The sequence below is a fragment of the Homalodisca vitripennis genome, chromosome 2 (genome assembly GCF_021130785.1).
Source record: "Homalodisca vitripennis isolate AUS2020 chromosome 2, UT_GWSS_2.1, whole genome shotgun sequence".
Classification (NCBI taxonomy): Eukaryota; Metazoa; Arthropoda; class Insecta; order Hemiptera; family Cicadellidae; genus Homalodisca; species Homalodisca vitripennis.
The window spans coordinates 52,708,880-52,734,726 of record NC_060208.1 but is presented as its reverse complement, the minus strand read 5'-3'; the positions used below and the strand labels follow the sequence as shown (position 1 = coordinate 52,734,726).

The window sequence follows — 25,847 nt, the reverse complement described above, 5'->3', positions numbered from 1 at the left end:
GGACTGGACAGTACAAAAAGCCTTCTATCAGCGAGGCGCGCATCGCAGATGGCAGAGTTTGATAACGAAATTGAGAGGTGGGGTGAGGTAGACGTGTCGTACCTCCCGTCTCAGTTGATCTGTAGTAGTGGTAACGATTAAAGCCTTTGAAAGTGTTTAGAGTTGTTTCTTGCTAATTGTCATCGAACCTGCGGGTAATGAACTTTTTAACTGGAGTCCAGTCAATATTCATTCTTAGTTATTTTGGATAATCTTGGGGAAAGAAATATTGTGAAAATTAAATTTAATGGGAATTTAGGAACTTGTCCTTTTGATCTGTGCAATATAAAACTTGTTGGTGCAGTGAGCACGTGTATATAAAATTTTATGTACAAAAATACTAAAAGAGTTTTGTGGTTGTTACAGATGCTTTCAGCAATTTTAATTCTCTAACACTGAAAAGAAGTAATTTTAATTCTCTAACACAGAAGAATTTTTATAATACAAATATTGTTGATATTTAAAGTAAAGTAAAGAAATTAGTAACAGAATAAAATTGAATTTTGAAGATAAATTATAGTGAAGAATTGCCAGATCAGATTAGAGTGTGAAAGTTTTGAATTTTGAAAATTGAATAAAAGACAAGCTGTGAGAACTTTGTACATTTTTTGAGTGACGAATATATTACAAGTTTGAACTTAAAAGTCATCAAGAAGTTTTTATTTTAATTTTAAATCCAGTGATTATTTTCAAGAAGAAGTATTATTTTAGTTTGAACTTTATTAATTTCAGAAGATTTTCGTTTCCTTTTTGAACCTTCACAAAACTTAAATTTCAAAGCTAACCCCTCATGTGCCAGTAAAACGGTACACATTAAAACCAACTATCGGACATCTTAATCTTAATATTTTGAGAAAAGTCCTCTGTCGGTTTATGAACAACTATGTTGTGTGGATGTACTATGCACAAAATGACTTTCGGCTCAAATACTAGAAGATGCTATCGGGAATGATTACGGCGAAATCATACCTCATCAATGAGCAAGTGAGCATTTACGCTTTTAAAAGTGGTAAATAATCACACGTTTCAAGAATGTTATTTTATAATAAAAACCAACTAAAGATTTCAAACGCGTTTTGTCTTGTAGATTTCAAATGCGTTTTGTTTTTGTGTACGATGGGAAGGGTATTGTTGTGGCTATATTGTAGAATTGTAGATTTCATTTAGGGTACTGTAGAACATTTTAAATTCGAATGAATGCTCTATGAATTCTCTATGAATGCTTTACAAACTATTAGAATAATTATTAATTTCAATTATTATAATTACTTCCGCTGCTCGGTACGCTCCTAACTAATAACTGGCGAACTATTTACTGCGAACTGTTAAACGATCTATTCCATTTCTCTCTACGATTTATTGAATTATTTCAATGTGTTGCGAAGAAAACGTTATGCTATGTTTTTCAGTTACAGGTACTCTCATAAATGTAGTGGATATGTTACTCAAATAAAAGTTATATCACATTTCTTTATGTGATAAAGAATATATTATCTCTTATTACAATTTACAATCCTCTTCATCCTAATTTTCATTAACTATCCTCAAAAGGTAAAGAAGAAACGTGTTAAATTATTCGATTTTAAATTAATAATTTGATTAAAACAACTTCTAACAATTAAATATATGATACTGTATGATGTTTATTCTTACATTAGCATATGATTTACATATTATAGACGGAATAGCTCACTGTACCAACCGACGAGTAAATTAGCTTTATTTACACTCATATTCTATTTATATTCATATAGAACAGTTCGTAAAAATCGATTAATTATAAATATTTTATGAACAGAAAATAGTAATAAGTCAACAGTTATTTATTTTATCACGATATAATTATATGAATCGAATATTCGTTAAAACAAATATCCCGCGGACAGTCGTTAAATAATATTCACTAATACCCATTCGTTAAAATAGTTCGTTCGTTTTTTCCTCAGATGGTAGTGTTTGAAATATATAATTTAGGATTTGTTTAGAGTATTCGAATATTCGAGTAAATCAAACTCATTGTATTAATATATTTTTATTCACACAACTGCCAAGTATTAATTAGTGGGCTAGACAGATTAACTGACTAGGCGCAACACCGCAGCTCTATTTGCAATAATATATCTTGTGCCAATAAATAGAATTTAAATAGTTGCCTCAGAGCTTCACCGAGCAGCTGAGACGATACTTTCATACGTAGACCTACTAAGGGACCATGAAAAATTACCCTAAGTGATTATGGAAGTTGAAAATGTGTTTTTGGCCCTCTACCTCCGATACAGATTAAGGCGACTGGATGCATAACATGTATTTCGTTGCTTTTAATGATAGTAATACTTAATGCGAATTTGATACCTGTCAATTGAGGTCACTTCGATCCTGTGTTTCTCCCCTCCCCTTGAGTTGGAAAGCGAGTAAATGTTTATCATTAATACTCGTCGTTTATATCACTACAATATAATTTTGAAAATTAAATTACTTTACTTACAAAATTGCAATATTAAATTTCATAGCATTATTTCTCTCTCTCTCTCTCTCTCTCTCTCTCTCTCTCTATATATATATATATATATATATATATATATATATATATATATATATTTATTTCCTCCATTATTACATTAGTATATTTCGTTTTTATCTTTTAGGAAAGCTGGGCATTATATAATATATCCCAATGTTTTTTTTTGTAATTGCACGCGTTGATATGTAAATAATCTTTTATATGTAGTCAACAGCCTCCCCTGTAATTGGACTTTGTTGGGGCGAGTGGTTGAGTTGTAATGTAAAGTGCAAAGTGTTACGTTTACATCATTTACGTTTATCATTTTTAATGTTCTTGAAGCTTTAAATATGTTTTAATGTGTAACTGTAAGTTTACGTTAATAGTTTACATAAAAACTACAGACATACATAATTATTTTTAAGTTTATTTTTGTATTTAGAGATATTGCAATTAATGATTGTTAAATATGGCTTTGGTTCTTGGAAATGCATTGCAATAAAGCTTGAAAGAAATATATAAATAAATACACCTATCTTTAACCACTATTTTAGTTCGCAAATCACAAGCACAAGGAATACATTCTCTGTCCCAATCCTATTTTTACATTACCTTTCTGTATGTTACACTTGGCTTCGCATTGTCCGTTGTTTATCTGCTTCTGCCTCATCTTCCAGCAGTTCTCCTTCTCCCTGTGTCCGTTGTCCTTGGCTTTCCTCGTCTGTTCTTGCTCCCACTCATTCTTCAGTTCCTGCAAAAATAGCTCTCGTCTAGAACAGTGGCTTACAACAGTCTCGGAGTTATTGAAGTAACCCTCCAATCATCTGTAAGGCTAAAAGGTATGTTATTAAAATGTGCGGTCAAGTACCACTAATTTTACAAATCTCTTAAATACATTGTTGATTTTGGTCTCTGATTTTTAGAAAAAGAACAATTTAAAGTTCAATTAAAAAAATACTCTACAAATTAAGTAATTTACTGTACTTGACTGTCTTACCCTTATGTTCCTTTTAATACAACAGGAATAAAACAATTATACTTTACTCCTTATTGTAGCACATTTAATCCCAATGTTTCGATGACACTAGAGCTCAGGATAAAGTATCACCAAGAGTTGAAATTGACCAAGTAGATTAAGTTTAATTATGTAAAAATTTAAATATTACTGCAAATAAAATGTGATCTCAGCAAAAAAGTACAGTACTTAATTAAAAGATGCAGTATTGCAAGATCATTTGTATCGATATGTCTGGTTGGCTTTTTTGGTACTGATGCAACCAGCGAAAATTTACAATAATAACACTGTAACTACAGTTTGGAAACTTGATTTAATATTACTAATATGATGAAACTAATGGTGATTAACACCTTTTTAACTATACATAAGTCATATAAAGTTAGGTTTATTTGGATATTAAGTAGAAACGTTAAACTAAATAGAATATATTGTAACCTATTTAACCTGCTTACTGACCGGGGGAAAACTGTCGCTCTCCGAAGCTGAGCAGGAACTGTAGACATCGTCACTGTAGCATTCAGAATACTTGCGTGTAGCGGCCGCTTGAGCCTTTGCTAGCTCCCGTTGTTCTCGTTCTCTCCTCTCGTTACGCTTGCAACAAGCGGCTTACGTTAGTACCGTCACATGTACGCTAGCAGAGTCAGAACAATTTAAACACGCTGGAAGGCGGCAAGAACGTTAAGCAATTCCATTGGAATACAAAGGCCTGCCTAATTTTCTGGCCATCTTCTTAGCTTGCAATATCAGAAATTCAATTATTAAGTTAGGCTACATTTTTCAGTTTTCTTCGTTACTAATGTAAACAATGTTATCTAGAAACAATGTAAAATAAGAAAAGTCTCAAATTACTGACCTATAGCGTTTATTCTTATAATGTCAAAAATATATGAAACATTACAGTTTTGCTGCTAACGGAATATCTAGAACAACTTCATATGAAATAAAATTGCCAACTGAATGTAGGTTAAGCGTATCTCGTATAAGAGCTGTAAGATTTCTGTGCTAATGGTAGATCATCAGATGCAGATCATCATGATAGATCACATTACAGAATACTCGTATAAGACGATTTATTTATATAATGTAGAAATTAAAGAATTTATATATTTCAGACAAAGGAAACTTATACTTTTGACAAAAATTGTCCGTATTTAGATGAATTAATTACGGCAAACTCTATATATGACTAATTTTAATTTCTATGAAATTTTTTCTCAGCTGAATAAATTTTACTTAAAATTTTACTTCTCTCTCTCTAGGTTTGATTATAGGATAAACAAAATCAATAGTTTTTTTAAGCTTTATTTGATTGTAGGATTTAATATATCAATTTCCTTCCCCTTTTTCAAAATTACAACAGCAAAATGCAGGGTGGCAAAAAAGGTACGGAATGAATAAAATATACAACACAAAGTGAAATTCAAGCACAAAGGGCATACCCATTGAATCGTGCATTTTATTACACAAGGTGTGCTTATAATGTGTTCTGTGAAAATCTAAATGGCAGTGAATTGTTTAGTACATGTGTATTTCACTGAAGTAAATACTAGAAGTAAGGTATTTTTAAGAATATGTGTTACATTAAAATTAATACAAACATGCAGTGCAGACGAATAGTGTGCAGTAAATAAAAATAAAAAGGTGACAAATTAAAAATACATCTTAAAGAATATCGAAAGAAAGTAAGTGAACATGTTATAGATTATTACTTCTCTATGAAGGCTTGCTGAAAGATTAACAACAATGCTTTGCGACGCAGTATACGTTTATATTAGATTAGGTAATCACTTAACGAATTAGCTTAATTATTAATGAGATAAAGAATAAGAATGAGTGAAGGGGCCGGGTGAAATTAGTGTCATCCATTATTTTTCAAGTTTTGAGATACTTAGTATTTAAAGATAGGTTAAATCCAAACGTAATCTTGATATTGCAAAGAAATTAAGTTTAGTTCTAAAGTGTTTAGGTGAGGTATATTTGTGCCGTATCCGACTAAAATTATACTTTAAAATGCAATATAAACATTTTTATATTAACAATTATATTACAAACATGAAAAAATATGGTTTGCTTATTTTCCCAAACAATGACACTTTAATTTTGATACAGTTTACAGGAAAATAAATAAGAGCCAACCAACATCGTAAGCTAATTTGGCAGAAATACAGTGCCAAGTCTAAAATAACTTTTTTATGATTTTTCAATGAAGAAAAGTGTAAACAAGATTATTATACACAGTTCGTCTTAAATTACACTACCTTTATTGCATTAGCATTTATTGGCTCTAATACTAACCCTAAATATCCAACTTTACAGGTTAGGGTGAAAATAATGCTAAGCAACATTTTGGCATAAACTATGTAGCCTTCATTTGGTATAAAATCTCGACCAATATCCGAGTCACCATAGGGTACAAAAGATTATAAGAATCGTAGATATAATAATGTTCAACATTCGTGACACATCCCCTGTTTTACCCCATGCTGTGATTGTCTTAGCACTATTTTCCTCCTATAGGTTCTGCAGAAACAGCCGAGGAAAAATAATAGAACTAATACGGAGAGCTAGTGGGGATGTTTTAAATAAATTGATCATTGATGCTTTGGAGTCTATGACTTTCTCATAAATGTGTGTTGGCAGATAAAGTTTAGCCAGAAATGATAGTTGACACTATTTCTCCTCGACCTCTTCAAACAACAATATCCTTGATAATATTTATAAGAGCAAATTATTGGTATTGGTTAAAAATATAAATACCGAATAAAAAATAAGATTTCCAATTATTGTTAGTAGTTTTCAATACATTTAAATTAAGTTTTAAGTATAATAAAATTGTTGTAATTTTTCACAAAGTAGTAGTTTAATAGTTGTAATAATAAAAAGGAAAATTTCAATATTGCGATAGAACAATATATAACACTGACATTACGACGATAAAATATTAGCAAGAAACCTAACGTTATTAACTTAACAAAATAATTAATTCTTAACTATTAATTATTTCTAGTTTATAGATCCGAAATTTAGTTTGTTTTCTATTGTCTCCTTTCCCAACGACCAATTGCAAACTGATCAGCACAGTAGGGTTTAGCACCAGATGGCGGCTTCACACGGGTCTTGAAATGTTTGGAATCGTTCAATTACTTGACTACGCCAGGGAGTCTATTGATTAGTCTGACTCCAATGTCCAGGAACATGTCCTGAAACCGTCAGTCATAGCTTTTAAACAGTCAGTTGTTCTATCAGTCCTACCTTTGGACTCATAGATGTGAACTTGCTTACTTTGATATGGTTATAGCATTTAAAGTGATACTACTTTAAACCGGTTTTATTATTAAAACCAACGAAAGCGCTTTTAATATTGTTTATTCTTCCAGCTGGTAACGATATTTATAGTTGGAGCTTACTAAGGTACGGTTTTATTTTCTATAAACGTAATTTATTTACTTTTTCATCTAAATGAAGCCTTGTATTTTCTTTCATTAGATTTTGTGATTTACCAACCTGGCTTATGTATTAATATTAAGATTCACTCTCACTTAGTTTTTTTTTTTTTTTAAATTATTACTCCTGCACAGTAAAGCTAGTAATTTATTACTCGTAATTGATTATTGCAGTGTCAAGGTTTCTTTAAAATACAATAAAATAATACTTTAAATTTACATATTTAGCCACATGAATCCCATATATTTCATATATTAGTTAATACGAACCTAACTTGCTATATTTCTGCGTGATACTCGTTATCACAATTTGTAGCCTTATCATAGTTTTATACGTATGTTTGTAACAGACGATTTGGTTAAGTCTCAATATCTGGGTAATAAATGAAGTGAACGATAGTGTGCTCTCGACTAGCCCACCTACATCTTTCTGCAGTAGCGACAGTTTCTCATTCTCACCCTACTAGATTCTGAAAAAGGAGGTGGCGCACTTAAAATAGCAAATCATCATAGTTCTCTGGATGTAATCGACCCCGTCCTTCTCTGCTGAGCTGATCGAAAGCTTTAGTTACCATTGGTAGGTATCTATGATCAGTTCCAAAAAGCTAAGGCAGTCATAAAAAAGTAATACCTCATTTTTCTTGTCTCTTTCCAAAATTAAAAAAAAACTACAATGAGTAATTAAGTAACAATTGATTAAACAAAATTTTAATATTAAAACTATAAAATCCCACTTCTATTAGAAAGATAACTTGACATCAATCTGTTTCAACTCCAAAAATACATAAAAGGTATTCCATATATATATTTCGTAAACAAGGCTTAACCACATAACTATAGAGTTTATTATTCTTAAACCTAATTCCAAAATCCACTGTTTTCTTGTGTTTTAGCAATAGACGTATAAACTATAATTACATAACGACGAAACTAGTGTAAAACTATTACACTTTGAAAACTAGTTTTAACAATGATCATAATTATAGGCACATTCCACTTATAAAACTAAGGAAAATAATTACACAAATTACATTTTTTAATAATTTTCCAAATTAATAATCTAGTTCCTTATTATTCACGGAAGTTAGTGAAATATATATACATACATATATATATATATATATATATATATATATATGTATATATATATATATATATATATATATATATATATATGTATATGTATATATATAGTATTGATTTTGAATACTGTATATACCTTATTGTTCTTGTAGTTAAAAAAGTACATGTTCTAGCTAACAGTATTCTATTCATATTGTAAAAAGGTAGATGGAAAATAAGGTGAATGAAAATCACTGATCACATTTACCTCAGACGAGAAGCCCTCCACCAAGATGGCCACAAGAAGGTTGAACAGAACATAGTTCCCGAAGGTCATGAGAGCTACGAAGTACAGTGCTGCCCAGTGGCTGGTCTTCTCCATCCCATTGAAAAGAACGACGTTCCAATCTTCTTGGGTTAGTATCTAACAAAAGACTTGGTTAGTATTTGGACCCAGGAAGTTTTCCAGGGGCGTACCCAGTATTTACTTTTAATGAGGCAAATACAAGTATATACAGTCACAAAAATCCTAATCGGTTTAATATATTTGTAGCTTGTAAAACCAACATAATATATACATATGCCATCGGTAACCTTTCACTCTCTCTGATAGACCTTCCATTTTAAATACACAAAATTGTAAACTAATATATAAGTGAAGAAGTGAATAACTTCTTCATTGTAGATTTCCGAACAATAACAAAACAAAATTGAAAGTCTTGAACATATTTAGGCTTTTAAAGATCAGTATTGGGCACTAAGTAGCCTTATCATTTTAAATACTGTTCTACTCTCCTAATTCTTTAACAATATAAACAGATATATTTATGTGATCCTAAGTTTTTGATAACTTCATATTATTTTTAGCTATAGTTAACATTTTTGTAATAAAGCCCTTTCCTAGGTACGCCCTTGACTATTTTATAAACACTACATGAGCGTGATTATAAGTTTGTTTTAACTATTGCTCTGCTCATAGTCTTCTGATATATGTTAAGTATTTTAAAACAAAACCACTTATAAAAAAGAGTTTAAACAGTTATATAAATTAAATTCAGACTATTAATATAGTAGTATTGCAAGATTATGTTTTGCAACGATTGCCTACTTTTTTCCAATTTGGAGTTTTAAAATAAATTTAATGCATTTCTTACACGATGTAATATAATGAAATATCGGTTCACACTATGCGTTAGTATGTTGTAACAACTAGTTTAAAGTTAAAAAAAAAATAACAAATTTTCTCTGTTAAAACTTTTTTTATATACAATTATTACAATTTCATAACTACCTTAAAACTAGCATGCACTAAAATAGTTACCTTCATTGTATAGCATGCTTATACATACATACTTCTCTGGTAACGGATCGCCCTTTGCATTTACACAAGGCTGTACATACAAGCAAGTGCTTATCAAGTACTCTCTTCCAAAGTATTATTGTGCTCTGGTGGATATTCACTACCAATGTTAGGAGCTGTATCAACAGGAAGCAGGTATTTGGCGACAGAACAATCAGTGATAGCATTACTAGTGCGTTCATCGATGTGTGTAGAACAATGCTATCGTGTACAGTATGGAGTTCAAGTAATTAACTGTAGATAACGATACTGATTATTTGTACTTGTTTTATCAAACAATTAAAAATATGTTGGCAGTTATATAAACTTATTTAAAACTTAAGTGTATGTAATATAAAGTCCAATAAAACATAAACGGTACCAGAGAGAAAGGAAATATAGTGTTAATTGTTTGCTTAAAAAGTTATTGTAGATTATAGAGAATCTCGATTATATTAAGATAATATCAAAATTATTTTAAAAGTAATTGTGGCTAACTACAGATTACTGTGTTACAGTGAACAGAGCAAGGTACGCGGTATTAGGTAAAAAATAATCTGAAAAAGACGGAAACCCGATTGAAACAGCCAAAATCAATGACAAACTACCTGATGTGTTCAGTTCATAAAGAAACATTGCAAATTATCAGAGAAGAAGTCATAATATAAATCTGAATTTCATTTTTTTTATGAAAATATTACGACACCAATTATTATATGTCCCTGGTGGGTCGACAGTTCATGAGATCTTGTCGTCAAAGACTTTAAAGCTCAGTCATAAAGAAGACAAAGGCAGACATACGAATTGTCAACCGCAGTGATGGAGTTCAAGAGACTCTTGAAAATCAGGCAATAAAATACTAGAGTCAATCTGGCGGATTCCAAATTACAGCATCATAGCATATTTCCACCCAGAAATAACCTGATTCAGAAATTTACAGGTGGAGTGGTATTATAGCAAAAACATATCCTAGCAACAACCGAAAAAAATGATTGTATGAACAAAAGAAACATCCAAAAAATTGCATCTAGAATCAGAGTTGAAGACTTTGGTGCACGTTTCAAAATGATATTGACAAGTCAGAAACGAGCTCAGTGAATTCCTAATATGTGGAGGAAAAATGACAAACATTTCAAAAATCAAATAAGAACAGTTTCAAACTTTTATTATTAGTATTACCGATTTACAAATTCCTATGTTCAGAAATTACTTTCACAGAGTCGAAAGTCCTGTTATACCTCGTATACACAAGTTAGATTTATCTATGGGCTTTATCAACTTTCCCCTAAGAGAGCACTTGGAATCAGTCACTTTAAAAACGGCAAGGGCAATCTTCGACTTCAATAGATAAGTGAATGGGTTTTGCATACAAATCGATGTACGCGAAGTACAGAGTAAGTAAATGAGTCAATTTACTGTTAATGTGTTTGTTTGCTCCGTCAATACAATAATGGTTGGTTATAGATACCACCAACTATATATTTGGTATAAAGTAAAGAATTCTTTTCTTCATTAAGAGAAATTAATTATCAATTTTCTATAATTGTAGCTGCAAAGAAGTAGGTCGAAACTCTTGAATATTTAATTTTAAATATTGAAGAATAAAAACATATTCTTAAAATACACTAAAACGATTATTTCTATTTATTTTATAAGTAATTGAATATAAGTCTGTGGTTTTACTAAAATATTACTGTTTATATGTTTAGAAAAATATGAAATACATAATTTAATTGACGATAAACTAAGTAGAGTAAACAAATGTTCAAATATACTTCAAAATACAATATGGGCATTGTGATATATGACATAAAACTTGTTTTTGGTAGACATACAAGTTTTCAAAGAAAATACTAAAGCTGATTTACTTGTTTGCAGAGGAGAAATTTAATTGCAGAACAGTAAAACTTAATTTAAATTTTCTTACCACTTCAAATGTGGCGAGGAAAACGTCCAAAAGAAAATGATCGTTTTCAAAATTACATAAAAATGTTGCATATATTTTTTGGCGTTGGAGTTACACACACCAATATCCGAGAGAGTCAGTTTATATTCCGACAATTCAAATGAAAGAGTTTAAAAAAATAGTATAAAACGAGAATGTGGGAGAATGTTCCAGATAAACGGATAGACCCCAATACAAAGAGAATGTGACTAGATACTCGAAAACCCTGACAATAACAAAAGGGATAATAGATGAATAGCGTTGTAGGAGAGAGAGAGCGCCCCGTGAGATGGGGCAGTTTCTTTAGCTGTCTCGTGCTGCCCCTACTTACAGGAGCGGTGGGTGGGCACTGTGACCCTTCTCCACTCGTCTAGCAAGTTAGAGAACTTGAATATTCTGGAAGTACCAATAACTGTAAAAGGAGTAGTGGGCGAGCATATGTATATGCAATAATATAATATATTACAGTATTATAAGACGACTTTTATTCGGATAATCTAGGGTGCGAATTAGCAACTTTTCACATTGGGCCGAAGTCAATCGTGCATCTAACATTCAGGTACTAAGTCATTCATTGTACGAAAGTATAAAAAATGAAATGAAGGTACTGGAGCGTAATTTCACCAAGCGTAGAGAATAAGCTAATTAAGTAAATAAAGACATAACTAGCCCAAGAAACTGCCAAGTAAAAGAATGTATAACAAGTACAAAAGTGGACAGTTTTTTTATTTAATACAAATTAATCACATATAAAGTATATAGATATATTTTATAGTAAAAATATTATTACAATAATAAACGGGAGTCTCACAGTTTGATTTAATAGCATTCAGAAAATGCACTCTCAAAAAAGCAGTAAAGCTGAGAAATGAAATTCAAACAAACTGACACAGGATTGTTGCCATTTCTCTGGTACCGTGTGTGTACGTGTTGCCACCTACCTGGAATACGGTGACTGTTGCCCACAACACATTGTTAAAGTGTTTCCGATCACAAACGCACTTTGGGTCTTTATTGACGATCTCGTCGCAGTCGCACTCCCTTGAGCCGTCTGCCAACATGCAAAACTTACCCCCGAACAGGTACATTCCTAATATACTGCAACAAAACCATCTCAACTAACCCCCTGTGTTTTGTTTCCTTTTGTTTTTTGTTTGATTTTATGTTTTTGATTTATGCAGCGGATTAAAATATTGAACTATTTATTTTGCCCCTTGATCAATCTGTTAGTCTGTTTATTAAATTATTATTGTTTTAGCCATTTTATATAATTATATTGAATTTTTATGATACTGTGCCTAATCTTAAGAATTAGTTTTGGTTTACAAAAGTACACTCTGTTGCATATGTTCTATATAAAAAAGTTGCGTTTGATGATTCGGAGAATAGGAAAGCAAATAGTAAAACATGAGCGTTACAAGCACTTTTAAGATAAAAATTATAAGATAAACCTTAGTAACTTTACATTTTCCAAACTCAAATTCAGATTAAATATTCATTTTGTGAGGAGTAAAAAAAATCTTAATGGGGTATGCCCTACATTTGTGATCTAAATACTTTCGTCCAATGGTAACTCTTTTTGTAATTTTGCCATCTTTAAAATTCACTTATAAATTTGCTTATGTTTATATTATTTTGTTTTAATATTTATATTGTAGATATTATAAACTGGCAACATTAAAAAAATCTTCATCCATGCCACTGCTCTTGGGTTTTATTACTTTACAATTATGTAAAAGAAGTGGAAAATTGTTAACTATAAGAAAATTTGGATTGGAGGTAGGGTCGTTTTGAATTTAATCTTTCTTCAGAGGGCATTTCTAAGATTTAAATATGAAGAAAAGGTCCAATTTGTCAATAAACAATATTCTAAGACCATATTTTTCACTTTGCAACTGTTTAGAAGGAGTGAACTTTTATGAATAACTTTTATATAAATACTAGTATAAAGAGTTACGAATGAAACGCGATTATCATGATAATTTAAGAATATGTAACCTGATAAATATTTTGAACCTGAATAGAATCAATGTACGTTTAGCAGTATTAAGAAATCTGACATTTTTTTTAGATATTTGATGCAGTAAGTAGGAGAAAGTGTAAATATTTTATCTCGAGAACTTTGTAGTTAAGTATTTTTTCTCTATTACGTTTTTGCGCAACGACATTTATACTGTAGAAAATCTATCCTTATCAGATTGAGATAACAATAAATAATGTCCATTTTAAGACTGACTTTAATATTTGTAATGTTTAGGGTGCCCCTAAATGATTGGATTTACAATATATAAAATTAAATTTGACCAATTACAAATTAACAAAAATTATATTGGTCCTCGCTAATTTGTTCATAGTCGTATGATTCAATCGTAGAAAATTGTACGCACAATAAACTGATATAAATGTATTGGTTTAAAGTTGTAATAAAACGTTGTCTATGGTAATATTAGTTTATTACCATATGAAATATTATTATTTAGTTTATTGAAAAAGTAATTAAAGTTATAATATTATTGAATGAAGATATTATTCTATTACGCTTCTTAGGCCTGTTAAATTACACAATTTTAAAATTTAACACTAATATACATTTAGAATTTGAAGAATTTAAAATAACAGTTTAAACTTAAGGTTTAAACTTGAACAATAAATGGAAATTCATAATATTTTTTAAACGATATAAATTTAGTAGTTTGGAACGGGAGGTTTAATATAGAAAAAATAGTAATCAAAATTCCATTATGAATTACTTTGAAATGATGAAATATATTTCAGTATTACACTTAAAAAAAGTAAAAGTAAACAACATTACAAATCTCAAATTTAAAATTTGACGCAGCGTACAAATATACGTTTGAATTTGGTCGTTTTAACAAAAATTAATAGTTAAGTATATGTATTTTTTGTTTTTAATAGACTGCACATTTACTGAATTAAAACACATTTAATGTGTTTAAAGATTTTAAGTTATGCAGTACGTCTAACTTTATGCTACTACTACTTATAGGAATTTTATACTCCAGAAGATAAATTTAAAAGAATCTGAATGATGGAAATTCTTTATAAAAGTATATACGTATATACGATAGGCTATAATATGAAACAAATACATATTACATATTCATTACAATTATGAGATAGTTTTACGGATGTTTTTAGGGCAGGATTCTGTATCCCAGAATATTGTGTTAAGGTTCTAAATGAGTCTAACGTACAAAATCTTCATATGTCGAATAACTGTGTCATCAAGGAATATGTAATATTAAGATTTGCGCTAAACAGGTTCACTCAATTTGAAACAAATAGAGACAAATTTTAATAAACTAAACAAAATTATCCAACATTTTAAAAGTGTGTGTCTTAGCTGTCGTATACTTTGTCATAGTTTTAGCAACTGACCACATTATTTATTATATATTTCTTTAAAATGTTAGCTGTAAAATTTACTTTATATTCAATTTATTTATATTTTCATATAATTTAAAATAGTAATTGGGGGTCTTGTCACATTTAAACTTAACATTGATTTTAATTTAAAAGTACTCGTATTATTGACGTACTTTAATTTATGTTCGTGTATTTTATATTATGTACATATAGTTTAAACAGAACATCGTATGTAAAACTTACAGGTAAGAATACACAGATAATATTAAATAGTGCAATTATTGCAAATCAGCAAAGCGTGACAAAAAGCAGAAATGTAAAAAATGCTTAAGCCATCCAACCACTGCAAAGCTGCGAGCGTAAATTTCATTATTTTAATATTAATATTGTATTAATAAATACATTTAAAAATTACTACTTTGAAATCCCACTTTTCTATAGCTGTAAGAATAAGCTATAGAAAAGGTTTATGACTAAATATCACCACTACTGTCAGGAAAACATTCAAAGTAATAGAGTTATAGTGAAAAATGTCCATATTTCATTATTTTAATTAGGCATATTTGAACATGAAGCCAAATAAATGTACTTCAAAAGATGATCAGAGATACAAAACTCAAAGTGCAATATTGTAGTTTGGAAAACTACTAAGTAAAAACTTACTATACTTGAAATATAATCTTTTAACTATCAAAAATTTTACGTGTTTTAAGTTTTTAAGTTATGCAGTACGTCTAACTGTATTCTACTACTAATATTAGACCTACTTATAGGAATTTGTATATTCCAGAAAATAAATTTAAAAAACCTGAATGATGGAAATTCTTTATAAAAGTAGGCGTGTTTAGTATTGTAATACATATATATGTGTATATTTGACAATATATTAATTCTGAAACAGTTATAATTAAAAAGTTAGTTACACATTAAAATTCAAATCGCATGTCATGGTATTTATTTTGATGCGTCCTGAAATATCAGTTTCACAGGTTTCTTAAATTTATATGAATATTTAGAATAAAAAAAATAAACATGTCTGGAAATCACATTATTACAAGAATTATTAACATTACCAGTGAATATATTATATGAACACTTATATATAGTTTATTAATTCCATGGGAAATAAGAGTAAAATTAATTGGTTTGAAAATAAATGTTGAATAAAGGTTCAATGACTTGGTGTACAGTATTAGTTTTGCTCATTCTAAACACTTTTAAGAGCAGCGATGACGAGAGATGAAATGCTTATGGTGGTTTAATTTTTCGATAGAAGAGAACTTAAAATTAAGTTGTAAATATTGCGATTGAAAAGGCAATACACTTCATGTTACTCTTAGATAAAAATTTACTACTAGGCCAATCATCCAAAACTAACGAAGGGTTTCTAACGCATCAAATTCGTCAGCGGCATACTCAGTAAGTTGAATGTTTGTATATAGAAAATATGGTTTGCAAATCATCTCATTAGACTGAGATGAATTTGGAGCATCCCAAGACTAAGTAATATTGACAATATTGCTTAAATGCTACATAATAAAAATTTAATAGCGGTTAATCATAAAAAAACTGTTATACATGCTGGTGACATTACATCTATACAGGGTATCCAAAGGTAGGTAAACGGTTACATAGGTATAATTACTGATTTTAACTTTTCTATTGTTTCAAGGGTAAAAAATGGCTTGGATGGAAATATTTATATATATATATATATATATATATATATATATATATATATATATATATATATATATGTAGACTGAGGATTTACTTTGGACCCTGCATTTTAAAACTATAATACAAATTGAACTATTATATAATACTTATGTAAATCTATTCAATGTAGTTAACAATAATTCATTAAGAAACTTTATAAAGAAAAGATGTAAATGGCATGTGTGAATGCCATTTAAAAATATATAATGGAAAATGCCTAAACACATATGAAGGCCATACTATGCAAAGTTGTGACTATGAAGACTTTTCAATGACAGTTTTGTAAATATATTATACGTACAGATTTGGAAGCCACACAACTAAACAAATAGCAACGTTTTGAAATATTTGTAAGCACATCAATGCGTGACGTTTGACATTTATACTCTATTTTTGTTATAAGATCATAACCCTGATAAATATATAACAACCAATAACTTTAGATTATTTAAATGTGAAATATATATTTTAAAATAGCAGGTAACACATTTCTCCAATTAATAATAAACCAATACATTTAGATTTATATTAATTAAATGTTGTTTTACAAATATATTTAGGGCTTTCTTGAAGACCCTAAATACATTCATGCCAATTTAGGTCACAATAAGAACGCTGGTAGTGATCATGCTCACTTGTATTACTTTATTGTATCGTGTACTTCTCCAACCGTTGTAAGGCCTCCACCCTGAAATAGTAGAAATATCGAAATAACATTAAAGGACGATTTTGGTTGAGATGATGAAATTCATAACCTCTTATGAGTGATACACCGCAATTTTAATGGTTGAAATATAACTAGCTACTCTTCCAAAACATTGGACGACCACGATCTTGAAACCTTAAGAGATATAAAATGGTGAAAGTATAGATTGTTATAAAATAGTTAGTTTCTAAAAACCCTATTGGTCAATAATGGGTAATATTCCAAAAAGCGAGCCCATTTTGTATTATGTTGGCACACAACCTAATTATTTTTGTCAACAATACAAGAATTTTCCGAAACATGTTGATCGTCAGCCACGCTAGATTTTTGATGTAGGCCAAATGGGGGGTTATCAGAAGGGTTAAAAATAACAAAATATAATTTATTTTACCTAAAAAATGTTTTTCAGCTTGACACACTTAAAATAAACTGTCAGACACTTTAAGAAAATGTGAAATCAGCTTCAGTTAACCTATACACAGTTTGATTAGTCGGCTGAAAGTGGCAAGTCAATCTCTTTATCTTCTTGTATTTTGTATCTGACGATTAGTCTAAAGTGAGTGAAGCTAAGGAAAAGATGATACACGAGAACGATTATCGTTTGAAATATTAGCCCTTTCTATACCCCTCCTCCACATTTTGACTTTACTATAACCCGCGCGGCTGACGAACGGGTTATATCTTTTGAGAGATATCCCTCTATTGATTAAAAATAACCAGATTATGTGTTCATACAATAAAAACTGGCCCTCCGTTCCTGGATTATAATAGATGAGATTACAATAAACTTTTACCTACCAATATAAAACTCGTATAATGAGGTTGGCTGACAAAATATAAATTACACATGTATGTACGATTACCATTAACAAAGACACATAACATAAATTAACGCACATAAATAATTACATAATCGAAAGCAAAAGAACAGGTGCATTGTCAGATATATTTACATCTAAAAAAAGTCTTTACCTATTGTAATATTAAAATAATAATTTTTATCAACTTATAATATCAATTTAGTATGAAAACAATTATTCTAATAAACCCTATCATCTAAATTAAATAATTATATAGTAGGATACTATCACCTCACCCGTGTCTAAAGAATCCTTAACATTAAGTCTTTTAAAACAAGTAGCGCTACATCTTTCAATTTAATTTTAAGTGCGTGTAGCATGAGTACTCTTTACTATTATAGAACAATCTAATGGTTTCTGTCTGTGTCTTCGTGTGTGTGTGTGTGTGTGTGTTACTCAATCACGTTAAAGTGTATGCCCAGCTGTCTCGTAGTAGTATACATGGGTGTATAGAAACAAAACTTATACTGTTTTGACTCATGAATGAATATGGGAGCTTAAATAATTTGTCTGTAAATTCTACCAGTCGATGGGAGAGACAAAAAATTATCTAGCCAAACTACGGGCAAGCCCTCTGTACCACTGGCTACGTGGAGCTCCATAATCAGAAGACTTAATTACAAACATTTTCCACTAGTTCTCAATATCATAGCCTATATACACGTGAAAAGTCCCTAAAATATCAAAACAAGTAAATCCTTTTTCTGTCTCTTCAATTGCTGTTTGGTACATTCATTACGCTTTGCTTGTTGTTATTCGCGAACAATTTGGTAAACTTTTTAGTACTCTAATTCAGGGAAACCGCCAACATTGGATAAAGAACCCATACTGCTCATATTATTTCGCTTCATCTAAGGACTCAAGTGTATGTGGCACAGTTTTGAATGCAGTACTGATATGATGTCACTTTTGCTTCCCAGTTCATAAGCCCGGCCGATACGTACATAAATTTAACCTCTTACTAATCAACCCAAAAGCAACAGGTAATCACCAGTAAACAAACAGCTGAACTATCAACGAGGTAAACAACCTAGCCAAAGCAGAATAACACAACCAGCTATGGCCGAGAACAGAAAAAGGTCAATGAATCAATCAATCTATCAAAACTTGTCTGGTGATCCTGAAAAGCCACTAAATCTTGATATCAAAGCATAGGCACAGAGCAACTACCCTCCAATAGATATAACTAAACAAAAAACTCTACCTTGAAGGATCACAACACTGCCTTTTTGGAGTTTATTGTGTCAGAGTTTAATGCTAAAAAGACCTAAAAGATGATTTGTGCATTAGTCGTTCGGAGAAACAAACAAAAAACAATTCATTAGGTCTATTTGATTACGAAGGAAAAATTATTAAATTACCATAAAAACAGAGTAATAAAATTTAGTTTTAATTACAATATTTCAAATTTTTATAAACACTGGCTTTAAGAACGCATTAGAACAATTTCTTAAACACTAAGTTAAATGCAGTTGTAAATAATTGACCTATCCCAACTAAATAATATATTTCCTTGCCATTCCATTGAAACATGTCAGAATGGATTTAGATGATGATTTTATATTTTGCTGAATCCGCGTGAGGTATTCAGAGAATTCGCGGCTTTGCACGCAATTTCCCACTGAATAACAGCGACAAAGTAGTCATATTTAACCTACTTCATTGAATCCATAATGTATAATCAACTTAGTAATTATTTTGAAAAAAAATAACCTCCTTTCTGAATCTCAATTTGGATTCAGGACAGGCCGTTCAACAGTTGCTGCAGTAACCAAAGTAGTTCGTGAGGCATTGCAGGCATTTGAAAATAAGCAGTCAGTTTCTCTTTCTCTATTAGATTTAAGTAAAGCATTTGATTGTGTTCCATTAAATAGTATTTTAACTAAATTAGACTTTTATGGAATATCTTCAAAGTCTATGAAAATTATTGAGTCGTATCTAATAAATCGTAGACAGTATGTAAGTTTAAGAGGGATACAATCATCACTAATAGATGTTTCCTTAGGCGTTCCTCAAGGTTCTGTCCTTGGACCCTTCTTTTTCCTTGTGATAATTAACGATTTATCAAAAAATGTTGGTGTGAATTCTGTCATCTATGCTGACGATTCAACTCTGTTCTCCTGTCATAATAATCTGGAAAGTTTAAAGGCTACAATGACTGCAGCTCAAAGTAATGCTGAGAAATGGTTCACAACAAATAAATTTCTCTGCAATGAAAGTAAAACGCAAAACATATTGCTTAGCCTTTCTCAAAACGATCACCAATCTGTTAATTTACTGGGAATTTGTATTGACACGAAATTGAGTTGGAATGATCATGTTAACGGATTAAGCAAACAACTTTCGAGACTTGCTTTTCTGTTTTGGAAATTAAGATCTATAATATATACTGAGTACCTTAGGACAGCGTATTTTGGATTATTCCAATCACATATATTGCTTATGGCTTGATATTATGGGGCCATTCTGTAGCAGTGTAAGATCTGTTAATAATCCAAGAAAGGTTATTAGAACCATTTGTCATGCTGCACCATTAGATCATTGCAAATGCCTATTTATACAATTACAAATACCTACCATTATTAATCTTTACATTTACCATATTATATTATACACTAAAGCTAACCTCAGAAACTTTTTCATTACAAATCAATTTCATACACACAACAACACCAGAAATAAAAATAAGCTTGACATTCCTCAACATCGACTGACCAAATTTGGAACATCCCATATGGTAAATTGTGTAAGATTTTTTAACAAACTTCCAGAAATTGTTCATGTTACTCCCATAAGTAATTTAAAAAAAAAAAATTTTATTTGTGGCTTTTAGATAATCCATTTTATTTAATTGACGAGTTTTTAAATATGGATATCAATATTCAGTTTTAAATCATTGGGTTTTAATTTTAAACTATATATTTATTTTACAACTGTAAGGTAAATGTTTTTGAGTCTCTTAAATCTGTTTTGTGGTTTTCAATGATAGTTTGTTTCTATATTAGTATGTTTTATACTAAAAGTGTATTGACAATGCCTATTTCATTGTATATATGATCAAGGGCAATAAATATCTTATGTCTTATGTCTTCGACTAAAATGCCTCTACTTCTGGCCATTATAATCTACTCCGGTCTAAGATATTTCTGGAGCGTTAGCTTAATTTTGCTTTTGTTGCCTCGATCAACTATGAACACGTGCAAATCTGTGAAACCAATTTATGTCAATAAGCAACCAAAGTGGGTTGTATTACAGTTTTTATATAGTATTTCCATTGCATTAAAATGGTTTAAATTTATATCTGGTGTATTCTGTAGTGAAGGTTTAGTGTATATGTATACACACAAAATTTCATGTCTCTACATTTAATGGTTTTTGATTGGTGTTGATGAATTAGTCAGAATATCTTTATTCAGTTGTATAGACTAGGGCCTCCGTCGTTACTTTATCCGAAAATGATTACATTTGGGAATTTATCTGTTCATTTATTACTTGGCATTTTATTCAATCTGGTTAGATAGAATTATGTAAAATTATGTTTCGCTCGGTAATATTGAAATAAAAAATGTAATATACGCTTTTTGAAATTTGTTATATGTTTAATATATGATCTACAGGTGGAGGTGATGAATGGTCCAATCCGATTGAATAAACATTCTTATTACTGGATTTCATGATATAAATAATTAAATCAACTATCCTTAAGGTGGTGCAATCGATTTTGAATTAAGTAAAAATTTAAATGATATAGTAACAATCCTTTAAGGTACCCTCCTGAAGGCAGGGAATGAACAAAACATCTTTTTGGATCACTTGACGAAGAATTATATATAAACATTTGAAGTAGTCCTTTTTTGGGCAATTTTTTAATTATGCCCAATGAAAAACTGCTGATGATAGAAATTTCAAATGTCTACACTACGTATCTGAAATATGACCGAAGATATTGATATATGTCTTATTTTACTTACCTTTACTTTGCAAAAAGAAACATAAGTTAAGTAATTTATAATGTCTTTGACCTCTTGGCCACCGATAAACAATGTTAATAATGAAGCATAATAAATATTTTAATTAAATTCCTCATATTATAACTTTTCGTCTTTTATAACAGTTTTTTCAGTGAAGGCAAAACAAATCTGGCACCTCAAATGTCATGGTTATTTTGTAATTACCATTCGTACAAATATACATGAGAGAGTAAACCCACAAATCTATTCTTATGAAATAGTAATTAAAACAAAAAAATAAGAAGTAATACGGACTATTTATTAGTAAGAACAAAATTCCAATTTATATATATTTGATCTCTGAACGTCACGTCTGGACGTTTAAAACTTTTACTGTACAGTAATAAAAAATGTTATCCTGTCTATTGGGATAATTATATCTATAAGGCAGGTTATATATCAAATATATACTCTGTATACTTTCAAAGAAATGCTTATATCTCATGTTTTATTGGAACTAGTATTTTAGAACTACCAGGTCATTCACAACGTTTGTTATGTATTTTACCATGTCGTGTATTTTACCAAGTGTTTTATTTAGCTACGGTCGGTACAAGTCTTTGAAACATAATATACAGTACCATTGCGGGAATAATAGAGAACACATGATTTTGCCATAATGTATAGGCTGATCAAAAGTTTTAGATGTAGAGCTGAAAATTGAATCTTGAAAGCCAATATAACAATTTCATATTTACCTTACTTAAAAAAAATGCTATTATCGCTGTCGTAATAATTATCTGTTAAAATAATTCATCGCTATTTCTTAATCATCTTAAAACATACTAAGATTTAAGTAAGCATATACATTATTTGTTTTAAAATGTGTATTGATTATGATCGGTGAAAGATTTGAAAAGATAACAGGATTTTGATGATTCTAACTAGTCCTATTTGTCTAGACACTAATTTAAACTTAATATTATATAAAAAAAGTTCATAAAAATTGCACTATGTCGTGATTTTGCACAAATGTGGGTTGTCGCCATCTTGAAAACTGTTATTGGTTGAGAAACTAGACTTTTATTGGTGGAGAACATATCCAAGTAATGTAAGTACCAATTTTAGTTTGAATTGGCTAGAAATTATGATATTTCACCACTATTTCCGTAATTTTACTGTATATTATTCACTACACACGGTTTCAATTCAAATATTTACCAATGCAAACACAATATTACAGTTCTTTAAATATTACATAATACTTGACAAGTTTTAGTACATTTACACTTTATCGCCATCTCTTACGCTTTAAAGTTAATGGCCGTTAACATTTTGTAAAAGAAACGGATATATCTCAGAGTTTATTCGTGTTTCATATTTTACAGTTGTAAAAACTAATTTTAGCAGCATTTTGCTATCACATTGTTTTTCCAAACTTAAAGTTTTGATTTACAAATTTTATAGCTGTACGTCTGCCTTATGAAATTAATATATAACAAGATGTGTGTATATTTATTGGTAAATACATAAACCTACAAAATTTCTATTAGGTAGCAACAATAAAATACTTGATGAATTGAGTACTAAAAATATTTGTAATGAATTTCTAAAAGAACGCTTACAAAAAATAAAGTAGTGACCTGCTATTATTGAAATTGTCAGATGTATGGTTCAAGACGATTGAGAGAAATAGTGATGAAGACAGGTGGGACACAGATAAAAGTATTTTTTGCTACTCGGTGGGAATGGAGGAGGAATGGGTTTGCGGGCAGCGTTATCGCAGGAACGGCAGAAAACAGAAACGATGATGGTCAAGCGATCTAGTGATTGGAGTGTGCAATACTGCAATAGACAACCTTAAAACTCGAACATACTTTGAAATTCATATCGAAACTTGAAACTTATAATTCCGCAGGAGTTGGCCCAAACTGGGCTTCTGTAGGTCAAACTGCCCTAGGAAAGGGTCAGGGTGGGTTGGGTAATGTGCCCGCATAAAATTCAAAAAAATCTTCTACACTGTAGAAACAATTCAAGACCAAAAAGTTCTTTAACTCACTCTTGAATTTTTTTTACAGAATTTAAATCTTTTATACTAGAAGGTAGAACTTGAAAAATCCTGTTTCCAGAATAATAAGGGTTTTTTTTCAAAAAGAGTAAGCCTATGATATACAGCAAAATTGTTTCTATGCCTAGTGTTATACGAGTGAACATCATTTTGGTATTCAAGGTTTTGTGTTTTAATATAAACTGCACACTCATAGAGATACAAACATGTTACTGTTCGAATATTTAAATCAATAAAAGAATTTCTACAGTGAGTCAGAGGCGGTAAACCCAGCATAGCTCTGACTGCTCTTTTTTGCGAGGTAAAAATCTGTTGTATATTAAATATATATAAAATTTTATTGTTTTGTCACCCCAGAGGATGATTGAATAAGATATGTGTGACCCAAGCAGGCAGTGGTATACGCTTTTGACTAGGTCTAAGTTATTGAGTCCAGAGAGACACCTAAGAACAAAGGTGCCCTTTGATAATTTTCCAGCGACTTTTTCCAACTGCCTGCCCCAGTCCATACCATCGTCCAACACCACTCCTAGCATCTCAAATGACTCTGACTCTGAGATATCCAATTCAGTTCCACCAATGAACAAGGATCGAGTCCAAAAGTGTTTTAAAATTTTAATTTGTTTGGTTTGGATGCAAATGCATTTAGTTTTTTTCGGGGTTCATTTAAGACTGTTTTTTGAACAAAATTGTCATTTGTTTTGTGAAATAATTATAATTCCAGAATTTAAGAATCCCTATTTTTGGTGACAAGAGTGGTATCATCTGCAAACATGTAAAGGTTATCTTTTGGAATTTGATTTGTGATGTCATTTATGTAGATCAAAAAAGAAGGGGACCTAGAATTTACCCCTGCGGAACTCCATTTAGGATCAATTCTGGCTTAGACTGAACGGTCTTGATTTTGGATTTTGTTTTGTGCATAATTTCGACTGCCTGATACCTGTTTGACAGGTATGAGGCAAGCCAATCTCTGGCATAAGTTTGAACGCCCAGGGCCAAAAGTTTGCCAATTATAATTTCAGCATTGACACAATCAAAGGCCTTCGAGAGATCTGCAAAGCAAGCCATTACAGTCTCACCAGCCTCCATTGCCCCAATGACACAATTCACAAAATCAATAAGAGCCAATTTGGTTGATTTTGATTTTTTGAAACCATACTGGCTCTCCACCAAAAGCTTATTTGCCTCAAGGTAGTCAGTCAGCTGGTTACAGATGTTTTTTTTCAATGAATTTTGAGACCACTGTTAGGAGCGATATTGGACGATAATTATGAATAAGGTATACGTGTAGGAAAAAAAAGTAGGACCAAAGATGTAAGTTTATTGTCCCAAATCCAAATTGCAATGTCTTTTGAAAGCATTTATGTTTTCCGCGCTGGGTTTACTAAATTTTATGTTTAGTCTCAAATTAATTTCTGTTCATCATTTACAGCCCTGTGCTGTTTTGTTTATGTTTCTTTAAGAAGAGTTATGAGCTTTAGCTTTTATGCTTTCACCCACTCATATTCAGTGTTTGACAGTTTGAAAAGCTCTTTATAAAGAAATCATTTACAGAAAGAGACCAAAACCTTTTCCCTATCCCTTATGAGTAGAAATACACGTTTAGGATGGCAAACACAATGTTCAGCCTTTTTTATTTTTTAACATTGAAGTAAAACAACAACATCGGTGACTTTCCTGTGATTGCAGGTGGTTCCAGATTAAATTCAAACCGTTGAATGTATCATTAATGACATACAATAGTCTGTAAAGTATAATCACATTGTTTCCTAAAACATTAAATAAATACATGTATATATTTTTAAATA

The 25,847-nt window shown here is 30.5% G+C and overlaps 1 protein-coding gene across 1 annotated transcript in view; it reads right to left on the bottom strand.

Annotated features, from left to right (window-relative positions):
* The window catches only part of LOC124355624 (voltage-dependent T-type calcium channel subunit alpha-1H-like), a 296,916-nt gene that overhangs the window by 30,303 nt on the left and 240,766 nt on the right, over positions 1-25,847 (bottom strand). The window contains 4 exon segments of the mRNA XM_046806786.1: positions 3,152-3,290; positions 4,014-4,148; positions 8,331-8,486; positions 12,288-12,444. Coding sequence (XP_046662742.1) covers positions 3,152-3,290; positions 4,014-4,148; positions 8,331-8,486; positions 12,288-12,444 — 587 coding nt within the window.